The sequence below is a fragment of the Mustela nigripes genome, chromosome 17 (assembly GCF_022355385.1).
Source record: "Mustela nigripes isolate SB6536 chromosome 17, MUSNIG.SB6536, whole genome shotgun sequence".
Taxonomy (NCBI): Eukaryota; Metazoa; Chordata; class Mammalia; order Carnivora; family Mustelidae; genus Mustela; species Mustela nigripes.
The window spans coordinates 42426385-42442384 of record NC_081573.1 but is presented as its reverse complement, the minus strand read 5'-3'; the positions used below and the strand labels follow the sequence as shown (position 1 = coordinate 42442384).

Here is a 16000-nt window from a genome sequence, read left to right as displayed (position 1 = left end):
TACACCTTCGCCGCTAGCCCCCACCCGCCGGCGCGCTCACATCTCCAGAGGTCAGGAGGGGAGGGCGACGAAAACAGGCAGCAGTCTCCACGTGGGGTAACCCTGAACATTAGGCTCACCCCCGTCTGGGGTGGCGCTCTCCCTGCTTCCCCAGCACCGAGGCCTGCACACCACCTCGTGTTCGGCACCGCGGGCAGGTCTTACTACGTGTGTGGACGAGCCCTGCCCCGTGACCTCTACTCCCCCCGTTCCCATGGCTCTAAGAACCTCTGCTGATCCCCGACCCTCCCCCTAATCCACTTGGCCTCTGGTGACCACCCCCGCACAGGCCTCTGGGTGATATCCCGTAATTCACCTCCCTTTTAGGTGACTTCTGTCACCCCCCCGACCGGCCGTCATGACCCCCCCCCCACAGCCTCTATACTGTCTCCTGGTGATTTTCACAAATCCCGTGTGACCCCTGTTTTTGCACTGTTCTTGGCGTAGGCCTCATGGTGGGAAGGGACAGAGTAGAACGATACTGAGTCAGGCGAAGCCCTTTGACGGAATGGGAGGCCGGCCCGTGAGCGCGTACCCAGGCCAGGCGTCTGAGCGCGCGCGCGCTGCGCTAGGTTCTAGCAGCCTTACCCCTCTGTTCCCCCGGCTGCCCTCGGTCACGTGGCCCGCGGGGCCTACAGGTAACTCGCCCGGAGAGGGCGGGGGCCAGTAGCCGCCCCGCCCCACGGGGCGCCGCGGGCGGGTCTCAGCAGCGCCCACTGCGCCAGCCCGGCCGCAGGTGCCGCCCCCGACACACGGTGTCCCGCCCAAGCTGATTCGTGTCTGCCGTCGGCCGGTGCGTGCGTGCGCCTCGTCGGTCCGCGTGTGTCTGGCCGAGCGCCCCCTTCCTCTGCGGCCATGACTCCGCCGCCTCCCCAGCCACCGCCCCCGGGCCCGAACCCCACCTCAGACTCTGCCGCCGACCCCCGCCCCGGGCCCGGACCCCTGGTCGTACTGTTCGGAGCCACGGCCGGTGCGCTGGGGCCGGACCTGGGTTCCGATGAGACCGACTTGATCCTCTTAGTCTGGCAAGTGGTGGAGCCGCGGAGCCGTCAGGTACGGTGAGAAGGGGTTGGTGGGGTCCCCAGGATCCGAGGGGAACAGTGGCTGATAGGTTTCCCCCGCCGCTCGTAGGTGGGGACGTTGCACAAGTCATTGGTTCGCGCCGAGGCGGCCGCACTGAGCCCGCAGTGCCGCGAGGCGAGCGGCCTGAGCGCCGACAGCTTGGCGCGGGCCGAGCCGCTGGACAAGGTGCTGCAGCAGGTGAGTGCTGGGGCCCGGGTGAGTGGAGGCATGGCGGGGCCGCGGGGACATTTCTCAGCGGGAGAGGCGGCAGGAGGCAAGGCCTGGTGTGCTGCGACCAACTGGCCTGGGCGGTAGGACGAGTTCCTGTTGTTTAAAAGTTTCAGAGATTCCCGCGTGTGCCGGCCGTTCCTGGGGGCACCTTCCTTTTCAGCCTTTCCAGGGATTCACTCCTACTGACGCGGTGGGCTGGAAACTGCGAGACCCCTCCCAGGGCCGCCAGGGCTGTGGGGTGAGACGCCTCTGGGAACCTGCTTGGCCAGGTCTCCGAGAGCGGCATTCGGAAGGCAAAAGGGCCCAGGGGCCTGGTGTCGGCCATAGGTCACGGTCCCCGCCGCCGGCGACGTCGGCCCACCCACCCGCCTAGGAGACGCTGGAGCGGGGGAGTAGGGCGGGGTCTGCCTCCAAGGCAGACGCCGCCAGGTGTAAGCTGCTGGTCTAGGCCTGTCCCGGCCGGCTGGCCGGGCGTGGGCGCTGTCCGGACCCCGCCTGAAGGCTACCTGTCTCCTGAGTGCAAAGGCCCAGGGTGCCTCCCAGTGCTGGCTGAAGTGGGAGGCGGCTCCCCTTGCTGTTTTCTTTTTCTTATCTCCTGTGTTGCACTCCTGAGTCTGATTCTTGAGTGTAATGAGTTTAAGTGCTTTACACGCACAAATTCTTTCATTTTCCAACAACGCCGGTGGTTCTTGATGAGGTACAAACATGTTGAACCTGATCCTGTTCCAGAAGGGCTCCCAGGTTAGACCCTACTTGGGGAGCGTGCTGAAGGAGAACTGGGTTGGCTCGCTCTGGGCCTGTGCCTAGTACTTCTACTGTTCTCGAGCAAGGAGGAAGGCTGGGGGGCCGGAGGTGGGGGGGTGCTGGGCAGCTTGAGAAGTGCCACCCCCTCTGTGAGCAAACAACTCCGTGCCAGCTGGTCGATAGTGTGGGTCAAAGCTCAGGCTGCCCAGGGCGTCCAGGTGTGGAGCTCTGTCCTTGGATTTTCTCTGGCCCTCGGTTGGTCAGACCTAGAGGCGGGGCTGCCATTGACCCAGAGCCAGCTAGGCCTCAGGCAGGAGGATTGGGCCTCCCCCACCAGTCTGAGGGTGGTGCCTGGTCAGGGACAGGTTTAACCTGCTTTGCCCCGCCCCTTCCCACCTGCTTGTCCCACTCCACCAGGTGTTTGCTCTGGCCCTACTCCAGACTCTCGGGAGTGTGTTTGATGGGGGCTTTGGGTGATACGTGTCTGCCCCCATTTGGCCTGGAGAAGGTGACAGTGTTCTGGGGGAGAAGAGGGACACACAGAACCGGGCCTCACACCTGTGGCCAACTCCTCCCCAGGCAGGGTAGGGCTGAACATCTAGCTGAACCTGCTTTGCAGCCTGTGCCCTCCCTCCTGCCCGCCTAGCTATGAGCATGTGTCTGTCTCTCTCCCCAGTTCTCACAGCTGGTGAGCGGGGATGTGGCTCTGCTAGGTGGGGGCCCCTACATGCTATGCACTGATGGGCAGCAGCTGCTGAGACAGGTCCTGCATCCCGAGGCCTCCAGGAAGGTATGCCACTGAGGGCACACAGGGGGTAGGGTTCCCAGGACCCTTGTCATGGGGTTGGGCAGGGCCACTCAGTTCCCCCCACTCATGCCCCCTCCCATGTGCCTCCAGAACCTGGTGCTCCCCGACACCTTCTTCTCCTTCTACGACCTCCGCAGAGAGTTCCATGTGCAGCACCCAAGCACCTGTCCTGCCAGGGAGCTCACCGTGGCCACCATGGCACAGGGTACCTGCGACCCGGAAGGGTTAGGTCGGGGGGAAGCTGTGTTTGAGTATGTGCATCCTGAAGGGTTACACACACGAGTTTACATTATCTGTAAAGTCCTTGATGAGACATGCCTTCTTGTGGGTGCTGGGGTACGTCTGAAATAGGGACATATGTCTGCATGTGTCTGGGATGGGGACTTGTAAAGGCATATATGAGCCGGATCAGAACAAATGTTTGCCTCTCTGTTGGGATTTCCTTATTGTTATTTTTCTGCTCATAGACTTGGGGCTGGAGACAGATGCCACAGAGGATGACTTTGGGGTCTGGGAAGTGAAGACAATGGTAGCTGTCATCCTCCACCTGCTCGAAGAGCCCAGTGGTAAGGTTTCCCTCACCACCTGTCACCTGCTCTCAGGACTAGGTGGTTGTCTGCGTCTTACTTCCTCAAAGTCCCCTTCCCCACTTGTTACCTTCTTTGAGAGACCATAGGTGGAAGCTCCTTTGTCACCTTCTTATCCCCCTCAACTGTCCTCTCTTTGCAGAGCTTGGTGGGGAGACCCCCCTCCACCAGACCCTGCTGACCCCCATGCCATCTCCTCTCAGGTCAATTGTTTTCGAAGGCCGAGGTGGTAAAGCAGAAATATGAGACAGGCCCTTGGTGAGTGTGAGGGTGGGGCTGAGGTCCGGGGGCCAAGAGCTGCGGGGCTCTGACTCTGGCCTGCCCCTGCAGCAGCAAGGCCGATGTGGTGGACAGTGAGACCGTGGTTCGGGCCCGTGGGTTGCCCTGGCAGTCGTCAGACCAGGATGTGGCTCGGTTCTTCAAAGGACTCAACATTGCCAGGTGGGTCTGGCAGGGCGGGTGGGCCCTGGAGGGCGGGCAGGCTCTGGAGGGCGGGCCTGCCCTTGAGGCACTAACGAAGCACTGCACTGGTTCTGCAGGGGTGGTGTCGCACTCTGCCTCAATGCCCAGGGCCGCAGAAATGGCGAGGCCCTCATCCGCTTTGTGGACAGTGAGCAGCGGGACCTAGCGCTGCAGAGACACAAGCACCACATGGGCGTCCGCTATATCGAGGTGGGGCTTTGGGCTGGGAGTAAAGCAGGGCGGAGCTGAGGCCCACCAGGCTGCAGACCCATGGGCTGCCCCCACTGTCCCCACAGGTATACAAAGCAACAGGAGAGGAGTTTGTGAAGATCGCGGGGGGTGAGTATGCTCCCGGCAGCACCTCACTCTGCTGGTTCTCCGTCCGTGTCCTACTTGACCACCACCGCCCCCCTCCCCACCTTCCTGTCCCCTTCCCAGCATGCCACGTGAAGGCGGCTATCTGGGAGGGCACAGATGAAGTCAGTGGGTGACTCCCCTGCCTCTCACCAAGGCACATCACTAGAGGTGGCTCGTTTCCTGTCGCGGGAAGACCAGGTGATACTGCGGCTGCGGGGACTGCCCTTCTCGGCTGGGCCGGAGGACGTGCTGGGCTTTCTGGGGCCCGAGTGCCCGGTGACTGGGGGTGCTGACGGGCTGCTGTTTGTGCGCCACCCTGACGGCCGGCCCACCGGTGATGCCTTTGCCCTCTTCGCCTGTGAGGAGCTGGCGCAGGCTGCGTTGCGCAGGCACAAGGGCATACTGGGTAAGCGATACATCGAACTCTTCCGGAGCACGGCGGCTGAGGTGCAACAGGTGAGCGCCCAGGGCTCCCCCTCCTCCCGTGTGCGTCTCCTCCAGGGTCCCCCGTCCCACCTGGCTTGACGGGCCCATGGCTGCCTTCCTTGCCAGGTCCTGAACCGCTATGCATCCAGCCCACTCCTTCCCACACTCACCGCTCCCCTGCTCCCCATCCCCTTCCCACTGGCAGCGGGGACTGGGAGAGATTGTGTACGCCTTCGAGGCCTGCCCTATACAGCCACCATTGAAGACATCCTGAGCTTTCTGGGGGAGGCAGCTGCTGACATCCGGCCCCACGGGGTGCACATGGTGCTCAACCAGCAGGTGAGGCTTTTGCCAGCAGGGCGACCGACACGGTCAGAGAGGGCTGTGTGGTTGGGAGCAAGGCATTCTTGCCAGGACAGGTTGTTTATGAGACGACCCTGTGCACAGGGTCGGCCCTCAGGCGACGCTTTCATCCAGATGACATCAGCAGAGCGGGCCCTAGCTGCTGCACAGCGTTGCCATAAGAAAGTGATGAAGGAACGCTATGTGGAAGTGGTCCCCTGCTCCACGGAGGAGATGAGCCGTGTGCTAATGGGGGGCACCTTGAGCCGCAGTGGCATGTCCCCTCCACCCTGCAAGCTGCCCTGTGAGTGTTACAGGGGCTGGGGAAGGAGGCATGTGGGGGCCAAGCTGTTGTAAGCCTCTCTTTCTGCAGTGGGGACTCTCTTCTGGCTGCCTCACCCAGGGCAGTGCTGGGCTCCCTGCAGATGCACTCTCTGCTTCTGCCTCCAGGCCTCTCACCACCTACCTACGCCACCTTCCAGGCCACCCCAACACTCATCCCGGCTGAGACGGCAGCCTTGTATCCCTCTTCAGCACTGCTCCCGGCTGCCAGGGTGCCTGCTGCCCCTACCCCTGTTGCCTACTACCCAGGGCCAGCCACTCAACTCTACATGAACTACACAGCTTACTACCCCAGGTACCGGCTGCTGAGAAAATTCCACAGTCTTGCTCCCATTCTGGTGTGCGGGAGGGTCATGATCCCCTTCCTGGGCCACGTAAGCCAAGGTCTGTCAGAGCTGGGACTTAATCAAAGATGGACAAGGAAGTGACAGGTACGGTCTGGAGAATACCGTCTACAAATGAGAATGGAAGACTCTGGAGACAGAAGTTTTAGGGAGGAGGAACTGAACTAAACACAGGCAGAGAAAGGGAAGAGGGAGGGAGGCAGGTCTAGGCCACAGACGGGACTACACTCTTAAATTCTGCCTCTTCCATTCTAGCCCCCCAGTGTCCCCGACCACTGTGGGCTACCTCGCCACACCCCCCACTGCCCTGGCCTCTGCTTCCACCTCAGTGTTGTCCCAGCCAGGAGCCCTGGTCCGTATGCAGGGTGTCCCATATACAGCTGGTATGAAGGATCTACTCAGCGTTTTCCAGGCCTATCAGGTGAGGTGTGGCTGGAGGGCTTGGGAACTGGCTGAACCTACAGCTCCCTCTCCTAAATCTCTTTCTCTTCCGCAGTTAGCCCCTGATGACTACACCAGTTTGATGCCTGTTGGTGACCCGCCCCGAACTGTGCTACAGGCCCCCAAAGAGTGGGTGTGTTTGTAGGTGAGGGAGCCAGGAGGTAAGAGCTGGCTAACATCTGTCATGTCTCTCTTGGCATCGAGAGAACCAGTACCCTCACCCAGGTGGCTCCTTCCTGGGCTTGTCAAAGCTCTCAGCACCTAGAATGAGCTCAAGCCCCAGCTCCATCTCCCACTTGTTGCTCTGCCTGTTCACCCTAAAGATGACGGCTGGACCCTATATGCAGGGCTGGGGGTGGAATGGTGTTACCCTGCTCCCAGTGGCCTGATCTGGGCCTCCTGAATAGCACCATGAGATCCTTCGGTCTGTTTGGCCGTGGTCCGTACCCAGATTCTGTGGGGCTGATGTCCACAGCAGGCATGCTTGCTTTTTAAAAATGTAAGCCCTGGTGCCTTCAATGTATGACTCCTGGGAGCTTCTGAGTAAAGATCCCAATATTGTGCTTTCCCTTTCCCTTCTGGTAGGGGGCAGGGAGGCAGAAAATCCTGCCCCAGCCCCTGGAATACTTGACCCTTAGTGGCCACATTGTGCCATGGGTCCAAGGACGCTAGCTCTCCTCCAACTTGGCATAAGGACTATGAGTGGCAAAATCACAGACTGTTTTGACCGACTGTACTGCAGTATCCCCAGAGGACACTAGGGGGCAGGAGGCCTTCACACAAAATCTCAGGCCTGACTTAAAGGGGACTTACTGCCTACTTTTCATACACACCTTGGGCAGGCCAGTTGTCCTGAACTCATTAGACATCGTGGAATGTCCTTTGCACCCATTAGAGGGTACAGAACTGAAGCTTCGGAAGAAATTTGGAACTCTACTCACTCCTCCGTAAAATAAACAAAGGTTCCTAACCAAGTGGACTTTTAAAAGCCAAAGTGCCTTTAGCTGCTTTGGACTCCCGAGTGTGGGGCTCCACACCTGCCCCAGGGAGAGGAAAACTCAGGCAGATTTCAAGGACAGTGTTAACCTGTCACCGCTTGTTATTTCAGCCCTGTAAGTGAGGAACCTGAATTGCTGGCTCTTCCCTTTGTTACTTGTGTAAGGAGCACTGTACTCCTATAAAAGGTTTTAAAGTACAAAATGTGTAAGAAAACACAATCCCAAGTGCTGTAAACATAACAGAGAACCAATTCCTTAACTGTACGTCGCCCATTTTATAAAATACAAGGTTTCAACAGGGCTTCAAGGCCAGGGGCGCTGGGGTGGCACAAAACTCGGTTTTGGCTCAGGTTGTGATCTCGGGGGTCTCCCTCTCCTGCCAAAATAAATAAATCTTTAGGAAAACAATCCCGCCATTCAAGGGCTTCATGGCCAGATCCTAGCAGAGCTCCAGTGGTGGTAGTTCGCCCTGGGCAGCAACACCACACGGGAAACCGAAGACAGGACATCTGGTCCCTTTCGAGGTGTCTTCAGCCATGTCCCTTACTATCTAGCAAGTAGAAGGCTGCTTATGCCCTTCCTCAACCCAAGAGGTAGCACAGGTTGGAAGGGGCAGGGGTAGATGCTGAGACATGCCCAGTTGCTCAGTGTTGCTACTAGAAGTCAGTTTGCACAGCCCAACTGTGTACAGAAGTTTAGTCTTTACCTGTAAAGCCAGAAAATACTGATTCTTAAGCCAAAGACTTAACAAAATGATACAAGACTGCTTATATAGTATACAAAGCTCTTTTAAAATTCAACTTTTATTTTAAATAGGAAAGCATTTCTAGTGCTACAGGCATCAAGGTATTTAAAAGGCATCAGAATTTGGTGCATAGCAACTCTGGATCATAGAGGCTTTTATTCATGAGGGCAGCAGAGCAACCCCCAGAGGGTCCTGCAAGGGAAACTCTTGCAGTAACCCCATGTGAGACAGCTACCCCAGGGGCAAGAGGGTGGAGGCAAGTCCGGCCAGCTGTCTGGAACTTCTTTTCAGGGGCTGCCTCTTAAAACCCCTCCAAAGGAAGCTGTGGGCTGCCAACTACAGGCCCTGAAGCAAATCGCACTGTCCACATTCTGACAAAACTTTTAAAGAAAAATGTGAAAACACCCAGCTCCAGGAGGGACCAGAGTGATTTGCTGAAGGAGAGACATTTTTCTCTAACTAGGTTTAGGGGAAAACTAAATCATGGTTTGAAGGGGTGGGGGGGGGGGGGAAACATACTTCTTTATCCTGCAGGAGGCCAACGGCTCCTACCTGGCTGACTAGAGGAGGTGGGCAATGAGCCGGCTCCCCCTGCGGAGACCTTACTTGGCCTCAATGGAGAGTCCTGGCATCTAGGACTCCTAATTCCCTGGATTAAAAAGCCCTTGACCAGCTCAGCACACTGTCACACATACAGGCACTCAAAAAAAAAAAATTTTTTTTTTTTTTCCTTCCTGAATAAATGAAATTACATGATTTTGTTGGAAAACATACTGCAAACTTCAGGTGCTTTGAAATGGGCCCAGCCTTGGAATAGGTACTAATCCCATTAAAGGGAGAAGGGCAGGGTTTGGAAAAAGCACCCAACTTGGGCACCTCCTTTGGTAGACAGCAAGCTGGAGGTTTTTGCTGGCCCCTGCCCTGGGCACCAGCCTCACCAGCAGCAGCACCGGGGCATCTTTGGTGTGGAGGGTCAGGTCTATGATGCTACCTCATGTCTGGGTTTGCGTCGAAGCCTTTTGGGGAAAAGGCTGTTTTTTTGAGGCCGTGTAGATGGGAGGAGGGTAGGCCAGAATCATTTTCGGCTGTAAACAGAACGAGGGATAAGCATTCCATTCCACTGCGAATCGTAGAAGCTTCCCTTCTGGAGTCCTGCATTTTCTCTGCTCCTCTTCTGACGCATAGTTCATTTGTGCTTAGCTTATGACACAGCCTGGCCTCTGGAGAGGAGTTAGAACCGGCAAATTTGCCTAAACCATCATGAGGCTGTGGCTTCAAAGGTTATAGAGCAGCCAAATGCAGATATTCCCAGTTAGAAAAGGTCTGGGACAGAGGACACACAAGGGAAAAGCACTCCACAGCCTACTTGTTTGCAGGATGGCAGGATATTAAAGCTAGGAAGCTAAAAAGCCCACCTTTCAAAGTCACCTTACATGGAGCTATCTTATCCAAGGCCCTGAGGGAAAAAAAGCAATTTCAACATGGCGTCAGTATGGAGAGATTGCAGGAAGATTACCTAGAACGTTACAAAAAGGCTATGCTCTGGAATGTTGTTTTATATTCCAACACGTCAATGATTGGAATGGTCTCTTCTCTAACAGTTTACTTTTATAAAGAAGTATGAGCTACATTTGGCTTTATTTCCTATAAATCTATGAAAGGCTTTAGGACATGCTGAGTTTTTGAGGCATAGGTGTGGGCTTAGGAGAATTTTTGTTTGCCTCTGGAAGGTTTTATCAAAAGTTCCTACTTTAAAAATATCATCAAGGCTAAAGAGTCCTTCAAATGACCATAAAGGAGTAAAATCACCAATCATAGCTAAGCAACCAGGTCACTTGCAAAAGCAGCATCTCTGAAATGGAGAGCCTGCTGCATTCACACTCAAAGCACCCATCATATAAAAGTATCCTATTTAAATATAAAAAGCAAAGCTTATTTCCCCAAAGCTCAGTCTATGCTGCTCCTGTTCTTTTACAAAATCTACCCAAGGCCTGAGGTGGAGGAATGCTGCTTTCCCCACATACGGTGACCCCAACTCCCGGTGCCAGTCCTGATGGCCACAGAGTTGGAAACCCAAGGTCCAAGGAGAGAAACATGCTGAGAAGTACATGGTGGTGGACACAAGGCTGCAGTGAACTCTTGTCAGAGGCCTTCGGATCTTCCTATATCCAGGGAATCAGGGCCTGGAAGGGGAGCCTGCCTGCTCACCCCTGTTCCTTGGGAAACAGAAATCTGAGACATGTCTCTCCCAATTATCTCGTTCACTGAAAAACAAGAAAAAGAATAATTAGTGACCTTTGTGTGACTGACCATATGATGCTGAATGGCGAGTTCCATTTCAAAGATGTTTTTTTTTTCCTTTCCAGTGTTCTGTAAAGGTAAATGCAGTGCTTAAAGCCTGGTCCTAAACTGAATGGAGACCTTATTGCAGACCTCTATTTTCCCTTTCAGTTCAGTTTGGGATGGGAAGGGAGATGGTTCAGAGAACAGGAAACATTCCTACCCTGTATAAGCTTCTGCTCTAGAGCAGAAGACAGGATACATCTGACATGAGTTCATATTAATCTCACTTTTCCTGAATTTGCATGCCTTTACAGGGGGTTTCCCCCTTCTGATACCTGTGGTGTACTTTGTATGTAAAGTGAATGCAAATAAATGTTTTGGTGAGAATAAAGGAAGATTTACTAAATAAAGCAGTTACTTTGTTACCTTATGCTAATACAAAGTATTCATTATGTTGGGGGCAAACTTTTGGAAAAGGCTCTTTATTTTTTTTATGGTTTCTATGATGTCAAGCACTTCAAGGAACATAGTGCTCTGTGAAGCACAATACAAAAAACTTCAATCTTAAGGAGCCAGTATAGAAAATAATATACCAGGGGCACCTGGGTGGCTCAGTTGGTTAAGTGTCTGACTTCAGCTCAGGTGATGATCTCAGGGGTCAGGGAGGAGCCTGCTTCTCCCTCTCCTCCCTGCTTGTGCTCTCGGTCTCTATCTTTGTCTCTCTCTCAAAAAAAAAAAAAAAAAAAAACTCCAAATTCCCCCAATAAGAACCCTTAGTTCTCTGTCATGAGAATTCTTTGCTTTGAAATGAAAATTCCTTGCTTTATCAACCAAAGATTAAACTCCTGGGTGTATGCTTAAAAGAACGGAAAACATATATCCATATAAAAACTTATACTCAAATACAAGTTCACAGAAGTATTTTTCATAATAGCCCCAAAGTGGAAACAATCCAGATGTCTACCAAGTGATGAATGGATAAACAAAATGTGGGCTACCCATACCATGGAACATTATTCAGCCACAAGAAGCAATGAAGTTTTAATACATGCTACAACATGGATGAACCCTGAAAACATGCTAAGTGAGAGAAATCAGACACAAAAGATCATACATTGTTTGATTCCATTTGTATAAAATGGCCAGAAAAGACAGAAAATAGGAGGTTACCAGGAGTCATGGTGAGAGAGGAATAGGGAGTGACTACTAACGGGTATGGGAATTTTTTTTTTTTTTCTTTTTGGAGTAAAGAAGGTTTTCTAAAATTAGATAGTTGTGATAGCTGCACAATTCTGTGAATATACTAAAACCACTGAATGGTGTATTTTTGAGGGTGAATTTTATAGTAATGAATTATATCTCACTACAGCTGCTATAAGTGAAAATAGGCCAACACCAAAAAAATTTTATACTTAGAATGTGATGTGATCATAGCAAAGGAGACACAATCACTTAAAAAAATCTTCAAGTATTAACATCTACTCTTTTAAAAGTTTAGGTAATTTTAAAAATTCTTCAAATTCATACACTGATGGCTATAAGAAGGGAACTAACATGCACTTCATAAATACTTACTGAGCATCTCTGACAGTTTACAAATGAAATTTTGTATCTTATTTCAATCTTCACAACATTTTAAGGTAACTACGAACCCACTATTTTATAAATCAGTTAACTGAGGCTTTGGCAGTTCACTCATTTGCTTAGTAAACGGTGGAGTGAGTTTCCAAACCCATGTCAGTTCTTGGAGGCCAAGAGTAGAGAAACAGGGAAATCATTTAGACGAAGTGCAAAAACCTGGACAAATGTGATGCTTGGGGAGGGAGAGGGAGTAAGTTAAGAGAGGGGAGAGAGACAGGAAAGAGAGAATCTAAAAGGGACAAAAATAGAAAAGGCAGCCGTTGGCACCTGTTATTTCAAGCCACATTAACAAGCAAGGAACAGTGTTTTCAGTGTGAACTCCACGTGTAAGTCTATGGCCTAGTCTCATGCTAAGACGGAGCACAGGGATGGCCCATGATCTCCGCATGTGGCCTCTCACATAACTCACCACACCGAATTACTGGTAGGGCGTCATCATTCTCTGTCTCTCAATAGCTTGTGATTTTCTTAAGGGCAAGGACCTTACTAATAAAGAAACAGCAATTTCTGGTGACAACAAATGGATCCTAATTCAATACAATTACTTGAAAACTACTGGGAAATAATATGTTAAAGTTCACTAGGTGATGGGGCAGGAAAGGGACCAGACAATATTATTAAGACTAATGAAGGACCATCTGATTTTTATTTTGACAGCGTCTATTTTAGACAGGTCTCCCAGCAGTGGCAAAAGCCAAATACAGAAGCGAGTACCAGCTGACAATCATCTTTTCCCAACACTTATCCCTTCCAAGGATGGTAACTTCAGAGATGTTCCAAGCTGCCATGCAACACACCTTCTTAAATTATCTCACTGTCCAAGTTTTAAATCTATAAGGTGATTAAAATGGTGTTTTGTCATTATAAAAAAAAACCCCACACATGACGTATTGTTTTCCTGTATCTATGAGAAAGTCAATGCTTACATTTTCTTGAGTATGAGGGTATATAATATATTCAGCTCTATCCACCCACTTACCAAGTACACTTTTTTTTTTTTTTTTAAGATTTTACTTATTTGAGAGAGAGAGAGGAGAGTAAGCGAGCACAAGCAGTGGGAGTGGCGGGCAGAGGGAGAAGCAGGCTCCCCAGTGAGCAGGGAGCCTGATGTGGAACTCGATCCCAGGACCCTGAATCATGACCTGAGTGGAAGCCAGACACTTAACTAACTGAACCACCCAGGCGTCCCCACAAAGTACTTTGATAAGAATAAATACATCATTTTCTGAGGTAATCAGGTGATGCTGTATATAGCAAAAGCCTGATTAAAGCTGTTTTCTTTCTGCTCCCTCTTATCAAAGTTCTGTTGTTCTTTTGCTTGTGATCCCTAACCTCACTTAGCTGAAGCAACCTGGTAGATTCTTGACTGTTTGGGATTTTAAGACTGATAAAGCCAAGATGATTTTCCACAAAGAAGCACTCAAGCTGACAGTACTCAAATATACTTTAATACAGAATATTAATACATAATAATTAGCAGATTTAAGTTCCAGTAGGGCAGGGACCTTATCCATCTTGTTCTCCACTGAACCCTTAGTGCTCGGTACATACTATGTGCTGAATACAATCACTGAGCAAGTGAGTATTTTAATATAATTTGGGGACTTGGAAAAACAAAAATTATGCTCAAATAATTGCCACAGGTGAATACGGAGTATGAGTTTTAGGACAAGGAGTCAGAACTACAACAAAGTGGTCCTTTTGCTGCCCTTTAGCAGTGACTTGAGCACAGTATGGCAGAGTCTGCAGCTCTTCTCTGCCTCTCATTTCTCCCTGAGGCTGGGAGCTTTGGGCTCAGGATCCTACCTCTGGATTCCTGAAATAGCTTTCTGCTGCAACCAGCGAAAATTTGAGTGTCAACTTAAGCAAGTCAAAATTATTACTGGTAAACAAATCTATAATGTAAATTATTAGCAATTATTGATAGACACAATATTTAAGTTACTTCTTTTTTGGATTTTATTTATTTGACAGAGACAGAGAGCGCACAAGCAGAGGGAGCAGCAGTAAGAGGGAGAAGCAGGCTCCCTGCTGAGCAGAGACCCTGATGCAGGACTTGATCCCAGGATCCTGGGATCATGACCTGAGCCAAAGGCAGATGCTTAACCGACAGCCACCAGGTGCCCCAGGTTTTTTGTTTGTGTGTGTGTGTGTATGGTTTTTTTTAGTATAGTTGACACATATTTACATTAGTTTCAAATGTACAACTTAGTGATGAAAAAAACTGAATGATTTGACATTAGGTTATTTCTTAAAAATACTGCTTGCAATTTCATTTTCTCCTTTCTTTTGAATATATATGCATGAATTTATTCATTCATTTAAACCCCAGTCCAGAAGGTTGTGAGGTGGGTTTTTTTTATTTCATCAATTTAAGTGCAGGAGTTTATAACCCTATGTAATTCCTTTAAAGAATAAAGTGAACCAAAAACCTAGAACAAGAATCAATAGCCCTCAACACCCATACTAACAGGTTATATAGGTCATGGAATTTGGCCCACTTGTGACAGCTGCTATCAACTCCCCCTACCCCAACACCTGGATCACCTGTGCCACCACAACAGTAGTCAGAGCTGTCAGCAGTATTTGTGGAAGAACAAGATTTTTGGTTTTTTTTTTTTTTTTTTTTAAATCTAAAAATTGCTATCCGGGGTGCCTGGGTGGCTTGGTTAAGTGGCTGCCTTCAGCTCAGGTCATGATCCCAGAATCCTGGGATCGAGCCTCTTGTCGGGCTCCCTGCTTGGGGGGGGGGGGGGGAGTCTGCTTCCTCTCCCTCTGCCTCTCCCCCTTCTCATGCTTTCTCTCAAATAAATAAATAAAATAAATATTAAGTATTTAAATAAAATAAATAAATAAAATATTAAAAAATAAATACAAAAAAAATTGCTATCCAAATTAAGAGTCCACAGGAATGCTTTCTATACACAAGAGGCGTTTGCATAACAACAGGTCTCCTATGTAGAGCTATTTCCAATGCTTAAGGTTTCAGAGCTAGAGCTGACAAGCATGGTATAGTATGAAATCTCACCACCAGGTGGACAGGGGAGGAGCAACCCAGGACACTGCCCCTGGAGTAGACAGATATATCGTTATATACACAAAAATCCAAAGGGCCTTTCTAACTAGCACCTGAGCATCTTGAGCATTTTGTAAAGCATTTCCTGGTATAATTAGACTTTATTTATATATGTTATTTCATTTTGAAGCTGCAATGAACCTTCACCCAGGTTTGGAAAATTCACCTTTTCTTCCCTTCCCTGTACCCCAAGTTTAAAGGTATATAATCCATTTTCTGGTAAAAATTTTATGGAGATGTTATTTTTTATAAAATGAAGGCTGCAATTATTTTCTGAATTACACCTGAAATGAAAAAAACACAAACAAACAAGAGAAATTCGGAAGTAATGGAATGAGTTTAAATGGATGAAAAATCTAGTATTTATGGTTTATTATTCTCTCACAGTTTTGCTAAGATATACTTGGGGTTTTTGGTAAGTTGGAAGACACCATCTAAACTACATACATTAAATAACTGAATTCACCTATTTGTGGCACGAGATGAAGAATTAAATTGCATTTACCAAAATTCTCAAACTAAAGACAAAAAAAAAGTTCCTGAAAACTTACAAAGCATTTATGGTAGATTGCTAACTGTCCTAATTCATTCTTTTTTCTTTTTTTAAAGATTTTATTTATTTATTTGACAGAGAGAGAGAGAGACAGCGAGAAAAGTAACACAAGCAGGGGGAGAGGGAGAAGCAGGCCTCCCGCCAAGCAGGGAGCCAGATGCGGGAAGGGCTCGATCCCAGGACCCCGGGATCATTACCTGAGCCGAAGGCAGATGCCCAAGGACTGAGCCACCCAGGCACCCTAATTCATTCTTAAGTAATTGAATTTAACTACTCACACAGCCACTTAGCTGTAAACTACATTTCCCAACTTCCCCTTTGTACATAGGTACGGTCATATAATTTGCTTTCTTCCAATGAAATGTGAACAGAAGTGATGTGTGCATCTTCCTCATCCCAGGATCAGTAACTTCTTCCCTTCCTTCCCCCATACCTCTTGCTTTGGGCTAAGACTCAAGTCAAAGTGGTAACTCTGCTTTGATCATACCTAAGGAAACAGAGGAACAATTAAATAAAAGG

The 16000-nt window shown here is 49.9% G+C and overlaps 2 protein-coding genes across 9 annotated transcripts in view; one reads left to right on the top strand and one right to left on the bottom strand.

Annotated features, from left to right (window-relative positions):
- Nucleotides 1–787: 787 nt before the first annotated feature.
- On the top strand, nucleotides 788–12724 carry ESRP2 (epithelial splicing regulatory protein 2). Of its 7 annotated transcripts, none has more exons than XR_009400753.1 (16): nucleotides 789–1092; nucleotides 1171–1299; nucleotides 2753–2866; nucleotides 2975–3089; nucleotides 3352–3450; nucleotides 3675–3729; nucleotides 3802–3912; nucleotides 4011–4143; nucleotides 4230–4272; nucleotides 4445–4746; nucleotides 4843–5055; nucleotides 5164–5362; nucleotides 5509–5695; nucleotides 6000–6165; nucleotides 6245–6346; nucleotides 12510–12724. XR_009400753.1 is itself a non-coding variant. In XM_059382021.1 (16 exons), exons 1-15 carry the CDS (start codon nucleotides 895–897, stop codon nucleotides 6328–6330), a joined length of 2154 nt encoding a protein of 717 aa, XP_059238004.1. In that variant the 5' UTR covers nucleotides 789–894; the 3' UTR covers nucleotides 6331–6346; nucleotides 12510–12723. The 7 variants fall into 7 exon arrangements, 6 of the variants coding, with proteins under 6 accessions (XP_059238006.1, XP_059238004.1, XP_059238005.1 ...); XM_059382021.1 differs by having other exon boundaries at nucleotides 6241–6346; nucleotides 12510–12723; XM_059382023.1 differs by lacking the exon at nucleotides 12510–12724 and having other exon boundaries at nucleotides 788–1092; nucleotides 5194–5362; nucleotides 6241–7591.
- The window catches only part of NFATC3 (nuclear factor of activated T cells 3), a 131552-nt gene continuing 125099 nt past the window's right edge, over nucleotides 9548–16000 (bottom strand). Inside the window, exon 10 of one of the 2 annotated variants that reach the window (XM_059382018.1) lies at nucleotides 9548–10192. In XM_059382018.1, coding sequence (XP_059238001.1) covers nucleotides 10071–10192 — 122 coding nt within the window. In that variant the 3' untranslated portion in view covers nucleotides 9548–10070. The remainder of the gene's footprint in view (nucleotides 10193–16000) is intronic. The other variant, XM_059382019.1, reaches the window with a different exon arrangement.